The sequence below is a fragment of the Myotis yumanensis genome, unplaced genomic scaffold, assembly GCF_028538775.1.
Source record: "Myotis yumanensis isolate MYYU_CA2020_CCGP unplaced genomic scaffold, mMyoYum1.0.hap1 SCAF_5, whole genome shotgun sequence".
Classification (NCBI taxonomy): Eukaryota; Metazoa; Chordata; class Mammalia; order Chiroptera; family Vespertilionidae; genus Myotis; species Myotis yumanensis.
This window is the reverse complement of record NW_027223756.1, coordinates 36,949,908-36,966,751: the sequence shown is the minus strand read 5'-3', so window position 1 is coordinate 36,966,751 and position 16,844 is coordinate 36,949,908. Positions and strand designations below refer to the sequence as shown.

The following is a 16,844-nucleotide window of genomic DNA, read 5'->3' as shown; positions in this document are numbered from 1 at the left end:
TCTCCTGCCATTTGGCTGTGGCTTCACTAGATCTATTCATATTCTTCCATGAGTTTTCTATTTTTTCCCAAATATGGGCAAGTTGATTTATTCTTTTATTTAAATTTAATTATTTCTTACCATTATATTTTAAGTTTCTGCAAGGAGGAGAAAACTCACAAGCAGCCAGCTAACCATCTTTAACTAGAGGCAACTCTGCTCTAGATTGTTATCAGAAGCAAAATACATGTTGGCTGACAGATCAATTCAAAGTTGGGTTCAAACACCCATTCTATCATATTTAGTAGTCACGTGATATCTGGGAAATCATTTTGCCTATTCAGGCCTTTATAATTTTATAATAAGATTAAATGTGTTTTATAAGGATATGAGAATTAGAGAATATACAGTGACTTCAATAAAGCTAGATATTATTTTAATAATTTCTGTTAAATAATTTTGTGAAAATGCAGTAAAATTTACATTTAGAATATTTCAGTCCCTTGTGTTAAATGATATTTATTCAGGGATATATCTGAGTTGGTAAAATAGCACATACATCTTTGAAAAAGAGTTATGATTTCAGATATTATCACCTTTACTGATAATTCAAACCAAAAGATCAAATATCTTGCCAGAGGTTTTATCTTAAATAATATTTCAGTATTATACACTCTTCAGTGGGATCATCTTATGAGCCAAGAAATTTTTGAGGAAATATTATAAATTTCCCAAATATCACAGATAGTTTTTAAAAAAAAATAAATTTTTATTGATTTCAGAGAGGAAGGGAGAGAGAGACAGAGAGATAGAAACATCAATGATGAGATAGAATCATTGATCGGCTGCCTCCTGCATGCCCCCTGCTGGTGATCGTGCCTGCAACTCGGGCATGTGCCCTTAACCTGAATGGAACCCAGGACCCTTCAGTCCCCAGGCTGACACTCTGTCCACTGAGCCAAACCGGCTAGGGCCACAGAGAGTTTTTGTCATATTAATTAAAATGGTATTCCACAATATTAAATTTCAAAATTTATTAACTCAAAACATAAATGTAAGTACAAGAATATCCTATATGTAGTTTATTTTATTTTAGGATATTTCTTTGAGACTAGGTTCTTCACAAGAATTGAAAAATATTTAGCATAACCGTTGCTTTTTTGTTTACAATTCTAAGTTGCTACTGTTCATTTATCTTAAATTACAATGAAAAGTGGTCATTATAAGTGTATTTTATAGTATGCCTTTTGAGAATTGGATAATTGATTAAATAATCAGTTTATGAGTGACTTATACATGTGCATTTCCCCCTAAAATTCCACTTATAAAGGCTAGATATTATATTTTAACGTTAACATATTTTTTTGTTTCTTCACTTTTTGTTTCTTCTATTAGTACCTACCATAAGTATTTGCATTTTAATTCTGACATATGATCATTAATGTTTGTGTTTTCTAGGTATAGCTTATTTGAGTGGAATGTGTAGTGAAAAGAGGAAATGTATTATTGCTGAAGACAATGGTCTAAATCTTGCATTTACAATTGCTCATGAAATGGGTCACAAGTAAGTAAAAATTCTGGCTATGGTAGCAGAACTTTACAATTTGAGTTATTGAGTTACTTGCATACATTTTTCTTTGTTTTTTTTAATCCTCACCTGAGGATATGTTTTTATTGATTTTAGAGACAGAGGAAGGGAGAGAGAGAAACACTGATGTGAGAGTGATACCCCAATCAGTTGCTTCCTGTATGCACCAACTGGGTATCTAACCCACAACCTGGGTATGTGCTCTGATGGGAAATTGAGCCACCTGGCCAGGGAGCATATATATATTTTTTCTTTGGGCTCAAGCTTTTAAAAAATCAGGGGAACAAGAAGAGGTGGAGAAGACCTTCTAAATTTAGAAAGTGTCTTCTGAATATTGTAACCATTCCTGATAGGTTGAATATTTACATTACATTTATTACATTATTAAAATGCTCATCAGGATAGTAATTACATGGCATATGATTGATTTCACTACACATTTTCAAATGTAATAAACATTGCTATAATCATGGCACTACAGAGCTGTATTATTGAAAAAACTAAGTAAAACACTTTGAGCAAGTTTAAACACTTTTAGTCTATAATGGTACCAATGTTTATTATTTCCCGACACAGAGTAAAGGAATTAATCTTCATGGTTTAGGGATAATGTATTTGAAAGAGAATTAAACTGGATACATAATTAACATGTAACAACATTAACTATGTCTCAGGCAGAATCTAAGCACTTGACATCAATTAGTTCATTTAAAACGAATAAAAAGAAAGCATCTCATTTTACAGATAATATTAATAATAACAATAAATAATTATTAATAGTAACACTTATATAGCACTTACTATGTGCCAGGCACATTTCTATGTGCTCTAGGGAAGTTAATTTACCTTTTAAAAGTTATAAAAACAGTAAGTGTTGGAGGAAGGATTTGAACTCAAGTCATCTAACGCAGGCCATACGATTGTGAATTTCTTTGTTATCTGTTTGCTACTTTTGGGCCCTAAATCACTCATCAGTAAAATGGGGATAACATCTGTGTCATGAGGTCTATGCACATGTTTACAGTCAGTATATAATAGTATACATATTGTGAGTTAGGAAATCAGACTGAATGTTGACTGTTGGCTTTCCCACACGGTCACAGCACCAGCAGTACAAATGAAAAGTATTTTAATTGGACTCAGATTTAGTGAGGTCCTTCTCAGGGAGGTAGGTGATCATTATGGCGGCTTATTTGGTCAAAGACATATTTAGTTTGGCTGATGGTGTTTATAAAAGTGAATCAGTTGCCAGCATTAAAAAGTATAAATTTGACATAAAAAATTGAAATTCCAGACTTGGCAACACTAGACCCACAGTCCCATATGGCAACCATTCCTTGGAGCTGAGTAGCGTCTGTACCCCGCAGACTGGGCCCATCTTTCCTAGCTCATCGCAGGCTACCGCACTCTCCTATCAGACGCCCGGCTCCCTTCATTTTCATTATGTGCCTGGACTATGTAGACAATGGAGTAAAGTTCTGTTTGATTGATGTAAGAAAGCTTAGAAGACAACTTATATAGGATATAACAGTGTTTGATTAAAAAAAAAAAACCCACCTTTTTAATCAGGTAAATGAAGTATAGGAAAATAATCAAGACATAATTATACAGCTCAGTGAATTATCAAAAATTGAATATACCTGTGTGCTTATAGCCTAGTCCAAGACATTATCAATGGTGATCAATTTTTGATGTGACTATTTAAATGTGTAGATATGCTTTGAGTGTTCAGTTGAGTGCTCTAGAATGCAAGTTTGTTATTCAGGAAAGGAAAAAAAAAGGAGATAGACTTTAATATGCAATGCAATAACCTCATTCAGTATTGCATCCCACATATGATAGAATTTAGAATTTTAATTCCAAAACAGTTTTTATAATTTAAAGATATTTTCATTTAATCGTACCAAGAAAAACCATATGCATCATTAGAATGTAAATATTGAGAATAATGTTTAAAGGCAAGAAAAAAGTTATTAAAAATTTTTCAGACAATAAATGCAAATTAATCATAAATATAATTAGTATAAATTAAAGGCACGTTTCTGAATAATTATAATTTTCACTATTAAGCCATGCATTAACAGCTTGATATACAAACAATCTGAATACATTTTTATACCACAGATGTTAAATGATTTTGTCAAGTACCCTGAATAGTAGGTTTACTTTCAAAAGTTATTTTACTTTTTAAAAACAGATATGTAAAATTACTTTATTCACTCGCTGTTGTATTCTTAAATGTATTAAAGGAACCAGCCACGATACATGTTACTTTATTAACATGTAAGGCTTGGTCAAGAACCTACAGCTACTTAAACACGAAACTAAATGATATGATTTAAGGAAAGGCCACTTCAACTTTATGTAGTAGAAACATTGCTTTATGACCAGGAACTCAGGTTGGAATGGCTAAAATTGTAGTAAAATATTATTTTACTTGACTTTTATAGAACTGTACCCAAAATCAATAGAGATGTGCCAAAGGTATGTGTAATGCTTGATGGATTAAGACCAGGACATGTGATATATGTTGAGCTACTTCATTGCTAAAAGTTCTCCTTACTAGTAAGTAAGAGTATTTGTCTTGAAAGTAGAAATTAGTGCTTTTTTTAAAAATATATTTTTTTATTGATTTTTTACAGAGAGAAAGGGAGAGGGATAGAGCGTTAGAAACATTGATGAGAGAGAAACATCAATTCAGCTGCCTCCTGCACACTCCGTACTGGGGATGTGCCCACAACCAAGGTACATGCCCTTGACTGGAATTGAACCTGGGACCCTTCAGTCCGCAGGCCGATGCTCTACCTACTGAGCCAAACCAGTTAGGGCAAGAGATTAGTGCTTTTTTAAAATTTGTTTTTGTTGATTTTTAGAGAGTGAGGAAGAGAGAGGGATAGAGAGATAGAAACATCAACGAGAGAGAAAGATCGATTGGCTGCCTCCTGCATGCCCCGCTAGAGATGGAGCCAGCAACCCGGGCATGTGCTTTGATCAGGAATCACACCCATGACATCTTGTTTCATGGGTCGACACTCAGCCACTGAGCCACACTGGCTGGGCGAGACTAGTGCTTTCTTGATGCTAGATATTAGGAGACAATAGCAGTGAGAATAATGGTATCTTTATAAAGAAATAAACAGGAGGGAGTTCATCTACATGAATTCAATGTAAGACACAATGCACAATGAAAGGAAAATGTGGGCGAAAGCACTGAATTCTAGCCACTAGACCACCAGGGAGGGTAAAGGGCAAAGGGGGTCAAAGATATGGTGATGGAAGAAGATTTGACTTTGGGTGGTCAGCACATAATGCAATATACAGGTCATGTATCATAGAAATGTACATTTGAAACCTTATTATAATATAACCTTATTAGCCAACTAGAGGCCCATTGCACGAAATTCCCCCGGCTGCTGACACTGGCTTCCCTCTGGCATCCAGGACCTGGGCTTCCTTCTGGCCGCCAGCAGGCACCTGGGAGCCAGGCTTCCCTCGCAGCCCCGGCTTTATCTGGAAGGTTGTCCGGTCTAATTAGCATATTATACTTTTATTTATATAGATGTCACTCCAATAAATTTAATTTAAAAAGTGTTTAAAAAATGGAAAAAAAGAAAAGAGAATGTTAATATATCAGGAAAAGTTTCCATAGATGTTAGATCATTATATCTATGAATCCTGTGTATACACCCGCACAAACATATCGATTGAGCTCTTTTGTTTTATTTTTTTAAATATATTTTTATTGATTTCAGAGAAGGGAGCAGGAGAGAGATAGAAACATAAATGATTAGAGAGAATCATTGATTGGCTGCCTCCTGCTGCACAACCCCTGCTGGGGATGGAGCCCGGAACCTGGGCATGTGCCCTGACCAGGACTCAAACCACCATCTTCTGGTATCGTGGTTCAAAAGTGGATGCTCAACCACTGAGCCATGCCGGCCGGGCGAGCTCTTTTGATTTAGAAAGATGCCAGTATTGAATATTGAAAAAACAATTCTATCTATCTATCTATCTATCTATCTATCTATCTATCTATCTATCTAAATAGATCTATCTATCTATCTAGATAAATAGATCTATCTATCTATCTATCTATCTATCTATCTATCTATCTATCTATCTATCATCTGTTTTTGAACAGAAAAAAGATAACTAAATACTTATGGCATTAATCAGAAAATAGGAAAAATATAGAGCTCTTTTAGTTAGAGGTGTAATTAAGAGTTAATTCCTTAAGTAAAACTGTTAAATCCTTGGTTTCTTTCTTTTAGGATTTCTTTCCCTTTTTGTTTTTTGTTTTGTTATTACTTCTTCCACTATAGTTCCCTATATGGATCAGAAAAATGGATCATATAATTCTGCATCCATAATTTTAAAATGCAGAATGATTCCATTTAAACTTGTCAATTCAAGGATACCTTTATAATCACACATGAAATATTTCTAAATTGATTGTTTGTTGCATTGAATTTCATTTCTAGAAATTCCCAGAGCAACGCCATATATAGCTGGGAAAATCAATATGGGAAAAATCAATATGGGCCACCAAGGGGTGAGAATTTGAGTTATCAAAGAGAACAAAAAATCCTTCTTTTACTATTTCAAAGGAATCTTAAATAATGTCAGCAAAAATGAATCAAATTTTTCCCTTTGGAATTTATCAATTTAAAATACCTTAATGAAGTTATATTAAAAATGTAAGTTAGCATCATAGCAACAGAAGAGAATTAAATGATTTTTGTTGTTGTTGTTAATCCTCACTTGAGGATATTTTCCGTTGATTTTTTAGAGAGAGTGAAACGGGGAGGGAGAGATAGAGAGAGAAACTTTGATGTGAGAATGACACATCTATTGGCTGCCTCCCGCTAGCACCCCGGCTTGGGCAGGGGGTTGAGGTGCATCCCCTTGACTGGAATGGACCTGGAGACATTTCAGTCCATGGACCAATGCTCTATGCACTGAACCAAACTGGCTAGGGCAGAAATAAATGATTTTTACCAATGTTTTATGTTTCCCTTTCAAAATTATTTTTCTTTTTAAACAATAGGTTTGGGAAGTGATTATTTTTCTTGGAACCCAAAATTTCAAGAATGGAATATTTTATTTGGTATTGAGTGTTTTTATACTTATGAAATAGGAATGAGATCTTCATTAATTTACTGTGATAAAGACTAAAACTTTTTTTATAAATTAAAATATTCCATGAATTTGACAGGGTTTGTTGAGTGCCTTCATATACACACTCACTACATTTTATATATTTTATATGATCTTGATGAGCAGCAATTTGTTGGAGAAAGAAATTTTCCTTTGATTTTAAGCCACCATTTGTTATTAATATATTAACTGCAGTTAGTTGGATTATGGTGTTGGAGGAGAATGTCCCCAAGATCACCCTGAGGTTCCATGATTTACTAAAGGACTCACAAACCTCAGCAAATCAGTTTAACTCATAATTATGGTTTATTATAGCGAAAAGATGTAGATAAAAATCAGCACAGGAAAAAGGCAGGGGGCAGGGTCCAGGAGACGCCTGGCGCAAGCTTCTACTTGCCCTTGCCCGTTGCACTTGTCTAGACAGTGCTGAACGCTCCCAACCACAGTGTGTGAAAACATGCACAGAGGATCGCCAACCGGAGAAGCCAACCTGAGCCTGGTATCTAGGGTTTTGACTAGGGTTTGGTCATGTAGGCCTGGCTGACCACCCACTAGGCAGGACTTCAGCCTCCATCCGCCTCAGAGGTCAAGTTGGCTCAAGTCCTCCCCTCAAGTGACATTGCTTGTATAAACTAACCACATAAACAAAGATACTCCTACCAGGCAGGACATCCAGAAGCTTAAAGGTTACCTCCCAGGGCCAAGCAAGGACCAGACCTTTCTTTGGAATGTGGAGGTTTTGGACCACCCAAACTCGTGGAGTTAACTCTTTACCGCACATGTACACAATAATTTTGAAGTCTTAAGATATATTTTTTAGGTTGTTAAAGGCTATCTAGCAAAAGTAATGTCTTCTCTTATCAGCAGGCATTGCACTAAATCCTGGGTGTCCTTATTTAATCCAATCTCATGAAAATCTTGAGCTAAGTATTGTTATTGTCTTTTTACAGATGAGGAAACTGAAGTTAATAGAGATTAATTTTTTAGCATTTTTTTGTTTGATATTAAGGACATACTTTTTGATCAAATGTATTGTTAAGATTTCCTCTTAGTTAATTTAATCTTGTTTTTTAATGTTTTTGACCAATAGATATTTTTAGTAGTCAAATCCCATATTTTCTTTATTATTTCTTCTATAGCTTTTTGCAATTAGAAGGGCTTCCTCATTATAAAATTAGGGGAACACATTTTTGTCCAGTTGTTTTATATTTTCTTCTCTCTCCTTTCCTTCTAGCCATTTAACATCTAGAATTTACTATAGTGTATGTAGTGAAGTTCTTGCCATTAAATTTTATTTTCTCAGTAATTGCTCAGTAAATGACCTTGCTATTCAAAATATGGTTGTGATGTGATAAGGAGCTATGCCAGAATACAGATGGTATATTTCCGTAAAAAAGAGTTCACCTAATGGCAGCCAGGGCACAGACCACACTCTGAGCAACCCTATCACATAACACATTCACTCTAAGCCAGTGTTGCATAGGAAGTCACATTTGAGTTGCTAAAGAGTAATCTTTTAATTTTAGCATGAAAGATGGTCTGTTCTTGAATCATATATTACTGTCCTCATATATTTGTGAAGAACTTTTAGACACAAATCCTGGATGCAATCCATTGCAAATAATAAGTTATTTTGTACAAATATTTTGTGGGTGTTTGAAATTGTTTTGTTATATAAATATAAATATATACCATATATATATATGTAATATATATGTGGTATATTTTTCTTTTTTGTTCTTTATATATTATATCTATTATACATATCATATCCTCTTTTCTTTAGGGCCACTAATATTTTAGTCCTTTTTGTGAATTCCAACCAAAAGTAAAATAACCCTTTTAATACTGGGTAAGCTTTTACTAAAATTAATTAATTATTCATTTTAATTAATGACCTAAGTTTTCAAATTAAGAAGCTAGAAAAATAACAACAAAAAGCAAAAGGAAGAAATCACAGAGTAGGAAACAATAAAAGAAAAATGCAATAAAATTGAAGACCAAAGCTAAAATTAGATCTATTAAAATGTAAATAAAATTGACAAATAAAAGATCGATAAAAAAGTTCATAATTCAACCATATTAGAAATGAACAAAGGAGGCATAATACAGATGACAAAGATATTGAAAAGATACTAATATACAAAATATTTTCATGGCAACAAATTAAGAACAGGGGATCCCTGGCTGATGCATCATCCCATACACCAAAAGGTAGGGGCTTCAATTCCCTGTCAGGGTACATACCTAAGTTGAGGATTTGATCCCCAGTCAGGGTATGTACAGGAGGCAACTGATGTATGTTTCTCTCTCGCATCAATGTAAATGTTTCTCTCTCTCTCTCAAGTTAGTTTTAAAAAAGCATATCTTTGGATGAAGAAAATATAACAACAAATTAAATAAAAAATTTTAAGAAAATCTGAGAACATAAAGCTCTTGATTAAAGAAATTGAATCAGCACTTTCCCAAAGAAAACACCGGATTTAGACATAGGAATCGCTTTAGAGATAAATAATATTGATATTAATCTAATTTTTCTAGAAAATGACAGAACATTCCCTAACTCATTATTTGAGGCTAATATTAATGTAATATAGAAATTAGAAAAGGACAATTATAAGAAGGAAAATTACAGCAGTTTTTATCTGAAAATGATATAGAAGGGTCAAGAAGACCTTCTTCAAATAAAATAGCAATGTATTAATAAACAAAGGTAATATAAGGGACCAGAGTTGCCTTTTATATCAGGATAACAAAAGTCACATGTTTATTATTTTAAAATCTTAATCCTCACACTAAAAGATTAAAGGTAAAAACTACACTATCTCAGTAGATACAGAAAAAGTCCAATAAAATAAAATTTACTCATATATTTACCAAAGTTAATGGGAAACATCATTCTTAATGGTGAAATATTAGAAATTGCTTTTACAAAGGAAAAAACCAGGGTCTCACTATACCTGCTTCTGTTATGTATTGGGGGTCCAAAGAAAGACAGCATGGCAGAAAAAATAAAAAGTGTAGGATGAGAGTGGAAGACAAAGGTATTTTAATTTGCAAATGATATGATTGCCTACATAAAAACATGATAGAGTGTACAAGTAAAGTATGGAATTAATTGATGAGTTTAGTAAGATTATTGGATAGAAGATAAATAAATATACAAAAATCAAATGTCAGAACAAAAATCCAAAATATCACTTTAAAAAAGGATATTATTTACTCTAGTAAATAGGAAACACAAAGTACTTAGGAATAAATCCAACAAAATATAGGAAACTCTATTCCCCTATTGAAATGCATTAAATTATCCCTGGCTGGTATGGCTCAGTTGATTGAGCATGATCCCGTACCCTGAAAGGTCATGGGTTCGATTCCTGGTCAGGGCATCTACCTAGGTTGCAGGCTCAGCCCCCTGTACAGGAGGCAACTCATTGATGTTTCTCTCTCTCTCTCTCTCTCTCTCTCTCTCTCTCTTTCTCTCTTTCTCCTCCCTCCCTCTCCCTCTCCCTCTCCTTTCCTCTCTAAAATCAATAAAAGTATATTTTTAAAAACTTATAAAAAAAGACTTGAGGTTCCTGGAAACTTGAGGTTCCTGGAAATCGCAATAAATATACCATCACAGCTTCTCTTATGGAAGTTGGCAAAGTATTTCCAAAATTTATATATAGATGCAAATTGCCCCAAAACAGCCAAAATATTATTGGAAAAGGAATAGATGAAGATGGAGGCAAAGACAGAGGAAGACGGGGAGGAGAATCATCTGTGAATCTTGGACTATTATGGAGATCAAGGCCTATTATGAAACTATGGTAGTTAAGACATTTCGACATTGATGCAGATATAGAGAGTTAGAGCAAAAGAATAAAATGCGGAGTGTGAATAGGGTTAGTGTTATATATGGAAACCCGAGGGCTAACCATGGTGCCATTGCAGATGAGTAGAGGTAGTTGACTATTCAGAAATATGTGGTGGTGCACCTGGTTTTCCACATGGATAAAATGAAATTAAATACCTTCTTCATATCATTCCTAAAAATCAACTTCAGGTAAAATAAAGAGTGATAAATCACAGATAGCACTTTTAAGAGAAAACATATGAGACTATCTTTAGGACTTCAGGGTTGAAATGATTTCTAAAACAGCACACTTTTTGTGAGTCCTGTTTTAGAAGACAGAGGAATGAGATCTGATAGAGAAGTCTGACATGGATCTCAGGATTGGTCTTGTCCAAATTTCTTATTTATGTGATGTTTCCTTTAATACTTAAGTTATATTAGATTGCATAACACACACATAGACACATACATCTATAGTATGTATAAACACATCATAACATACTTGTTTTTATGAAAATATTTCATATTTTTATAATGAAAATAAAACTAGAAAGGAGTGGCAAAATGAGCATTATTTGTGTAATTGGAAAACTCAAGGCAATCTAAAAAATACCTATTATAATAATAAAAATGTTTTATTGGCCTGTTACAAAACTACATAAAAATTTTTGCTTTCCAATGCATAAACAACAGCCACTTGAAAACTATTAAGAAAGAAAATATAATAACTGTATATTAAAGATAGCAAAAAATAAAATAAAAATTTAAAAGATAAAATACCTAGGAATATACTTACACAGGAATGTACAAAACTTATAAAAAGAAGAATTTATAACTACACAGAGAGTCATAAAAGTGGTTTAAATAAATGGAAAGACATTTCCTGGTTTGGAATAGGAACAGTCAATATTATAAAATGACAATTATCTATATATAAATGTAATGTGATCTGCCCAAAAATGCAAATAGAATTTTCATTTCTTTTTTTTATTAGACTTACTGATTATAGAGTCCATATGGAAAAATCAACATAAGAAATTCCTTGTTAAAAAAAAAAAAGAAATGGTGGGAGGAGAAGAGTGAAGGTTATCAGATACTACATTTCATAGTACATAAAGCAGTTTGTGCTTATGCTTGAATATGCAGACAAGCCAATAGAAGAGTAAAAAGAATTCCATTTATAAGCAGGAAATGCTGTGGAAATGCAGTATATACTAAAAGCTGCACCTATCATCAGTGGAGGAAATGAATTAGTAACAAAAGTAATAGGAATTTGATTCTGTACCTTAGACATTACATCAGAACACACCAAAATGATTCTGTACATTGAGATATTTTGTTTTGTTGGCTTTTTTCTTTCTTTCTTTTTTTTTTTTTTTTAGTCTAATAGGGAATGTCTATTATTCTAGATATGAAATCTATAAACATTTAAGGACAAGTCATAAACTTAACAACTCAAAATTAGATAATCAGAAAAAATACAATAATCAGAAGATAAACCACTAGCAGTGAAAGTATTTGCAACATATGACAGAGTAATATTTTCCTTAATATAAAAAGAGCTCTTACAAATCAATACACAAATGACCAAAGTCCCATTTGAAAAATGGCAAAGAATATAACCACACAACTCATAGAGATGTATCCAGGGCTTATATAAAATAATTTTAGCATCATTCATAGAATGCCAGTTCAGACCACAAAGCAATTCTACTTTCACCTCTCAGATTACATAAATCTGTACAGATGAATCCATACTTACTCCCACCATAAGGACCATTTGCTTCCCTTGGCAAGGAAACTTCCTGCTCCTTCCCCTCATTTTTTTACACTTCCTTAGATCATTTTTCCAGCGAAGTACTCCATGGGTAGGCTAAGTCCCTTAATATGTGCTTTTAGAGGTCCTATGTAGTTTCTGTTTCTAATTTTTTCACAGATGCTGCTTTACGTTATTTGTATGATTGATTATTTGATGTCTGATCGGATTGTGCTTCCTGAGGACAGAGGCTGTGTCTTGTTTGTGTTGTGTATTGTTGTTGTCATTTAACATTGTATCTCTAACACCTTTCATATGTGCCCAATAAATAGCTGTTAAGTGATGTTTTGATAATAGTGTAAAGTGAATGAAAAGTGTTGGAATGTGTGGGAAAACATATTACATTTTTGAGAGGAGTATAAAGTGGTGCACTATTTTTGGAGGCCATCTGGCAATAGTTATCCAAATTTAAATAGAGGCCTGGTTTTGACTAGTTTTAGCTCATTTTGCCAGCTTGAGTATAGCACATTTTAAATTATAACTTAATTGATATTTGTGTTTCTTTGTTTACTAGTGATTAGACATCTCATCTTTTTCTGATTTGCTAAATTTAGCCCCATTATGTAAAAATAGCCAATAATTATAAGGACTTAAAAATGGTCACTATTTTACATTATTAAAACTTTACTTTTTGATCATTTAGTATCTGATGGCTCACAACTTTCTTTTCCTAACTATAAAAAGTGCCCTTTTAAAATATGTCATATTCTTGAAATAATTCATTCTATGGGCATAAAGTTGTGGACAGAATTGTTTGTCTTGAAATCAATACATGACATGGTTTTGTAATTTGACATTAGCACATTTATAAGAATTTATACTTGTAATGGTGTCTGGAAAATGAAAAAAGCTCTAGCACAACGGTTCTCAACCTGTGGGTCGCGACCCCTTTGGGGGTCGAACGACCCTTTCACAGAGGCCGCCTAAGACCATCGGAAAACACATATATAATTACATATTGTTTTTGTGATTAATCACTATGCTTTAATTATGTTCACTTTGTAACAATGAAATTGGGGGTCACCACAACATGAGGAACTGTATTAAAGGGTCGCGGCATTAGGAAGGTTGAGAACCACTGCTCTAGCAGATTTCTGTATTTCTAAAAATTAAAAGAAACTGCGTTAAACATACACAATTTATTCACTGAGAATCTCATATGATAATTAGATTGCCTACTTTTTAGAGATGTTGAGTGGAGAAAATTTTATAAGTTAAGGGAAATCTTTTAACAAATCATGTCATAAAAACATACAGCATTTTTTGATATGAGCAAAACACGTGTTTTAGGGTTTTATTTTGCTTTTTGAACTAGGGGGAATATATATTATTAATATATATATATTATTAAACTTTGGCACAGGGACATGGCTTTTCCACTAAATTGGCAATTCAGGAGTTTTTTTTTTTAAACGGAGAGGCTAATGAGGTAATAAATATGCAAAGTTAGCTCCTTGAAGGCACTATATATTTGGGACACCTGCTAAAGTTTTATACCAGAGTACCAAGAATATTTATGGCCCGGCCGGTGTGGTTCAGTGGTTGAGTGTCGACCTATGAATCAAGAGGTCATGGTTTGATTCCTGGTCAGTACACATACCTGGGTTACGGGCTCGATCGATTGCGGGAGGCAGCCGATCAATGATTCTCTCTCATCATTGATATTTCTCTCTCTCCCTCCCTCTCCCTCCCTCTCTGAAATCAATAAAAATATATTAAAGAATATATGTCTGTGACTAATAAGCCTTTGAAATCAATGAGATTTACTCACATACTCTGCTGGATAGTGTGCCAAGGATAGAACCAAGGGCTAGGTTATAAGTTTGCATCTTTAGACATCTGCGTTTCTGTGATTGGCACCAATAATGTTACCATTTCTTTAGCTGAGACATCAGAAACATTTTTAACTTTCTTCCCCTAATTCTTTCCATAATCAGTTGCCATATTCTCTTCACTCTTCCTCTGAAATAGCTATCTCATCTGTCCATTCCTTCTCCTGTCGTTCCTCCAGGTTTGGACTATTGCAGTATCTACCTCACTGGTCTCCTTGCCTTGCATGTCATCTTTCTGATCTATCTCACACATTGGTGGTCCTCATGGTCCTCATCTTCAGTTGAGAAATCTTTATTGCCCTTTACTATCTAATGAATGAATTCCAAATTCCTTACCCTTAGGTTCTGAACTCTTATAGAGTGGTCCCAATCTACCTTTCTGACTTTATAACCCACTTCTCTATTTCATGAATGCAAACAGTCCATAATTTTCAAATTTTTTGTCTTTATTAATGCTTTTGCTTATCCCAACTCCTAGCTCTCCTTTCAGTTTTACTCACCCATTAACAACCAACATAAATGCTGTCACTCTCGGGAAATTAGAACTGAAAGTTCGGCTGGAAATATATTTTCTTTTTAAATTTGCACTGTTTATTATAAATACCACTCACCACTTAGTTTCTAATATGTACTGATTTATACTGCTATCTTCACACACACACACACACACACACACACACACACACTCCCAGACACCCTACTAGATAGCAATCTCTCTGAAAATAGGATTTCTGTCTAATACATTTTTTCTCGGCACGAAATTGAGTGCATTGTACATTATAGGCACTAAAACATTTGTTGTGTGAATGAATAAACATTTGTTGTACAACATATTTATCTTTTGGACAATCATCTTGAGATACAGAGTAGAAGGCAATTGAATTCTAGAAGAAGAGAAGAGGAATTAGTTTGTCAAAGAATGCAATTGCCTGACTGAGTAAAAGAAAATATGACTATACAAATAACTATGGTAAAATATTTTTCCTTTTTGGTACATGCTATTTGGAATTCCTATATAAAATAAGCTGTGGAAATAAAATAGTTAAACTATGTATTGGTTATTATAAGTCTACTTTGAAGTCTGGTTGTAAGGTCCTTTCCAATTAATTCATGTAAGTCCTAACATCATGGGTTTTGAAGGACCAAGTCCAGCAGTTTTAGCAATAGGACCATTGAATCTAAAATTCTGCTAATTCAATAAGAAGCTAGCATATGCCCTAGGAGGCATCCTGCCAAACATAAATTTGGCTAGTCTCAGCTTGCTGCAGGAGTACTTTTTAGAAGAGAATAAAATATTTGCCTTTTATTTTGCATTGATATGCATCAATAGATCTACTAGAACTAGAAGATATATTCTAAATGGAGAGTAGACAGACAGTAAGATGTAAATAAGAAATGAAGATAAAGGCAATGCCTCCTCATCTAGGATTATTAGGGTGGGAAAATATGAAATAATAACAGATTGCTGTAAGTAAATAAAAATAAATATACTCTTACCTCTGGAAATCCATTGCTCCTTAAAATGTTCAAAATTAATTATTCTGTTAATAATGCTCCTTAACCCACTGAGATTGGGAATGGCTACATGTAAATTTCCTGCCCCCACATTTTACTCTTTAGAATTCCGTATGGCAGAAGTCACAAGTACCTTCTTCTAGCACACATGCCTTAATTAGTGTTAGAAACTACTCATTGGGCAGATGAGAGAGAACGTGTATTAGGGAAATGCAGACTTGGACCTGAATTCTTGTTCCAGCTATTCACTGAATGAATGTTAGGCAAATCCATCTGTCTGAACTAATTTTCTTCATCCCTAAAATTTGGATACATTTTCCTTTCAAGGTTCTTTATTAGATTGGTAATGCCCTAATTGCATGGCGCAGTTGTTAAGACATAATACAGAGTGAATGAATAACAAGAATAATTAGTCATATTATAATTTTTTACAAATGCTTTTATGTAAAATTGAGCTTTTCAGCCTCCAATGGCCGTACATTCAAGGAGTGATTTAATATCCTTCTGAGTTCTTATTGGATTGGCAGGCAAGTGAGCTTATTATGGAGAGTCTTATAGATCACGAATATAGCGTTTGTATTTGATACTTTATTTAGACCATGATACCAGTTATAGCTATAAGGAGTTTGTCCAAGTTAATAGTGATAGTGGGACTTGAGCCAGTATAGATGTGGCTGCACTCCCACACGAGGTTCTCTTCAAATGTAGGTTTGGATGCCATGGTATCATAGAAGAGGGAAAAATCACCCAGCTAAAGAATAACCTTACAAGAATTGGTCTGTTTGCATTTCTCTAATATATCTTGGTAAATGTATGCTCTGGAGCAGGGGTGGGGAACCTTTTTCCTGCCAAGGGCCACTTGTATATTTATAACAAACACCACTTGCTTAATATAATTCACTTCATGTAAATGCATGTTGCTATGAAAAAAGCTCCTAGATTTATTGAATTTGAAGTCCCGCCTGCAGTTGCCTTGGCAGGACCAGACCAGATGATTTCGTGGGCCGTACATGTGGCCTGCGGGCCGGATGTTCCCCACCCCTGTTCTAGAGTAAGGCAAGCAACCTTGATTGAGCAGAATATCTGTAGACTTTTCAGGCTACGGTTTCTCTAAGCCAG

At 34.0% G+C, this 16,844-nt stretch overlaps 1 protein-coding gene across 1 annotated transcript in view; it reads left to right on the top strand.

The window, feature by feature from the left end:
• Positions 1-16,844, top strand: part of ADAMTS19 (ADAM metallopeptidase with thrombospondin type 1 motif 19) — a 203,295-nt gene that overhangs the window by 87,510 nt on the left and 98,941 nt on the right. The window contains 1 exon segment of the mRNA XM_070417180.1: positions 1,438-1,543. Within this exon segment, the coding sequence (XP_070273281.1) occupies positions 1,438-1,543 (106 nt within the window).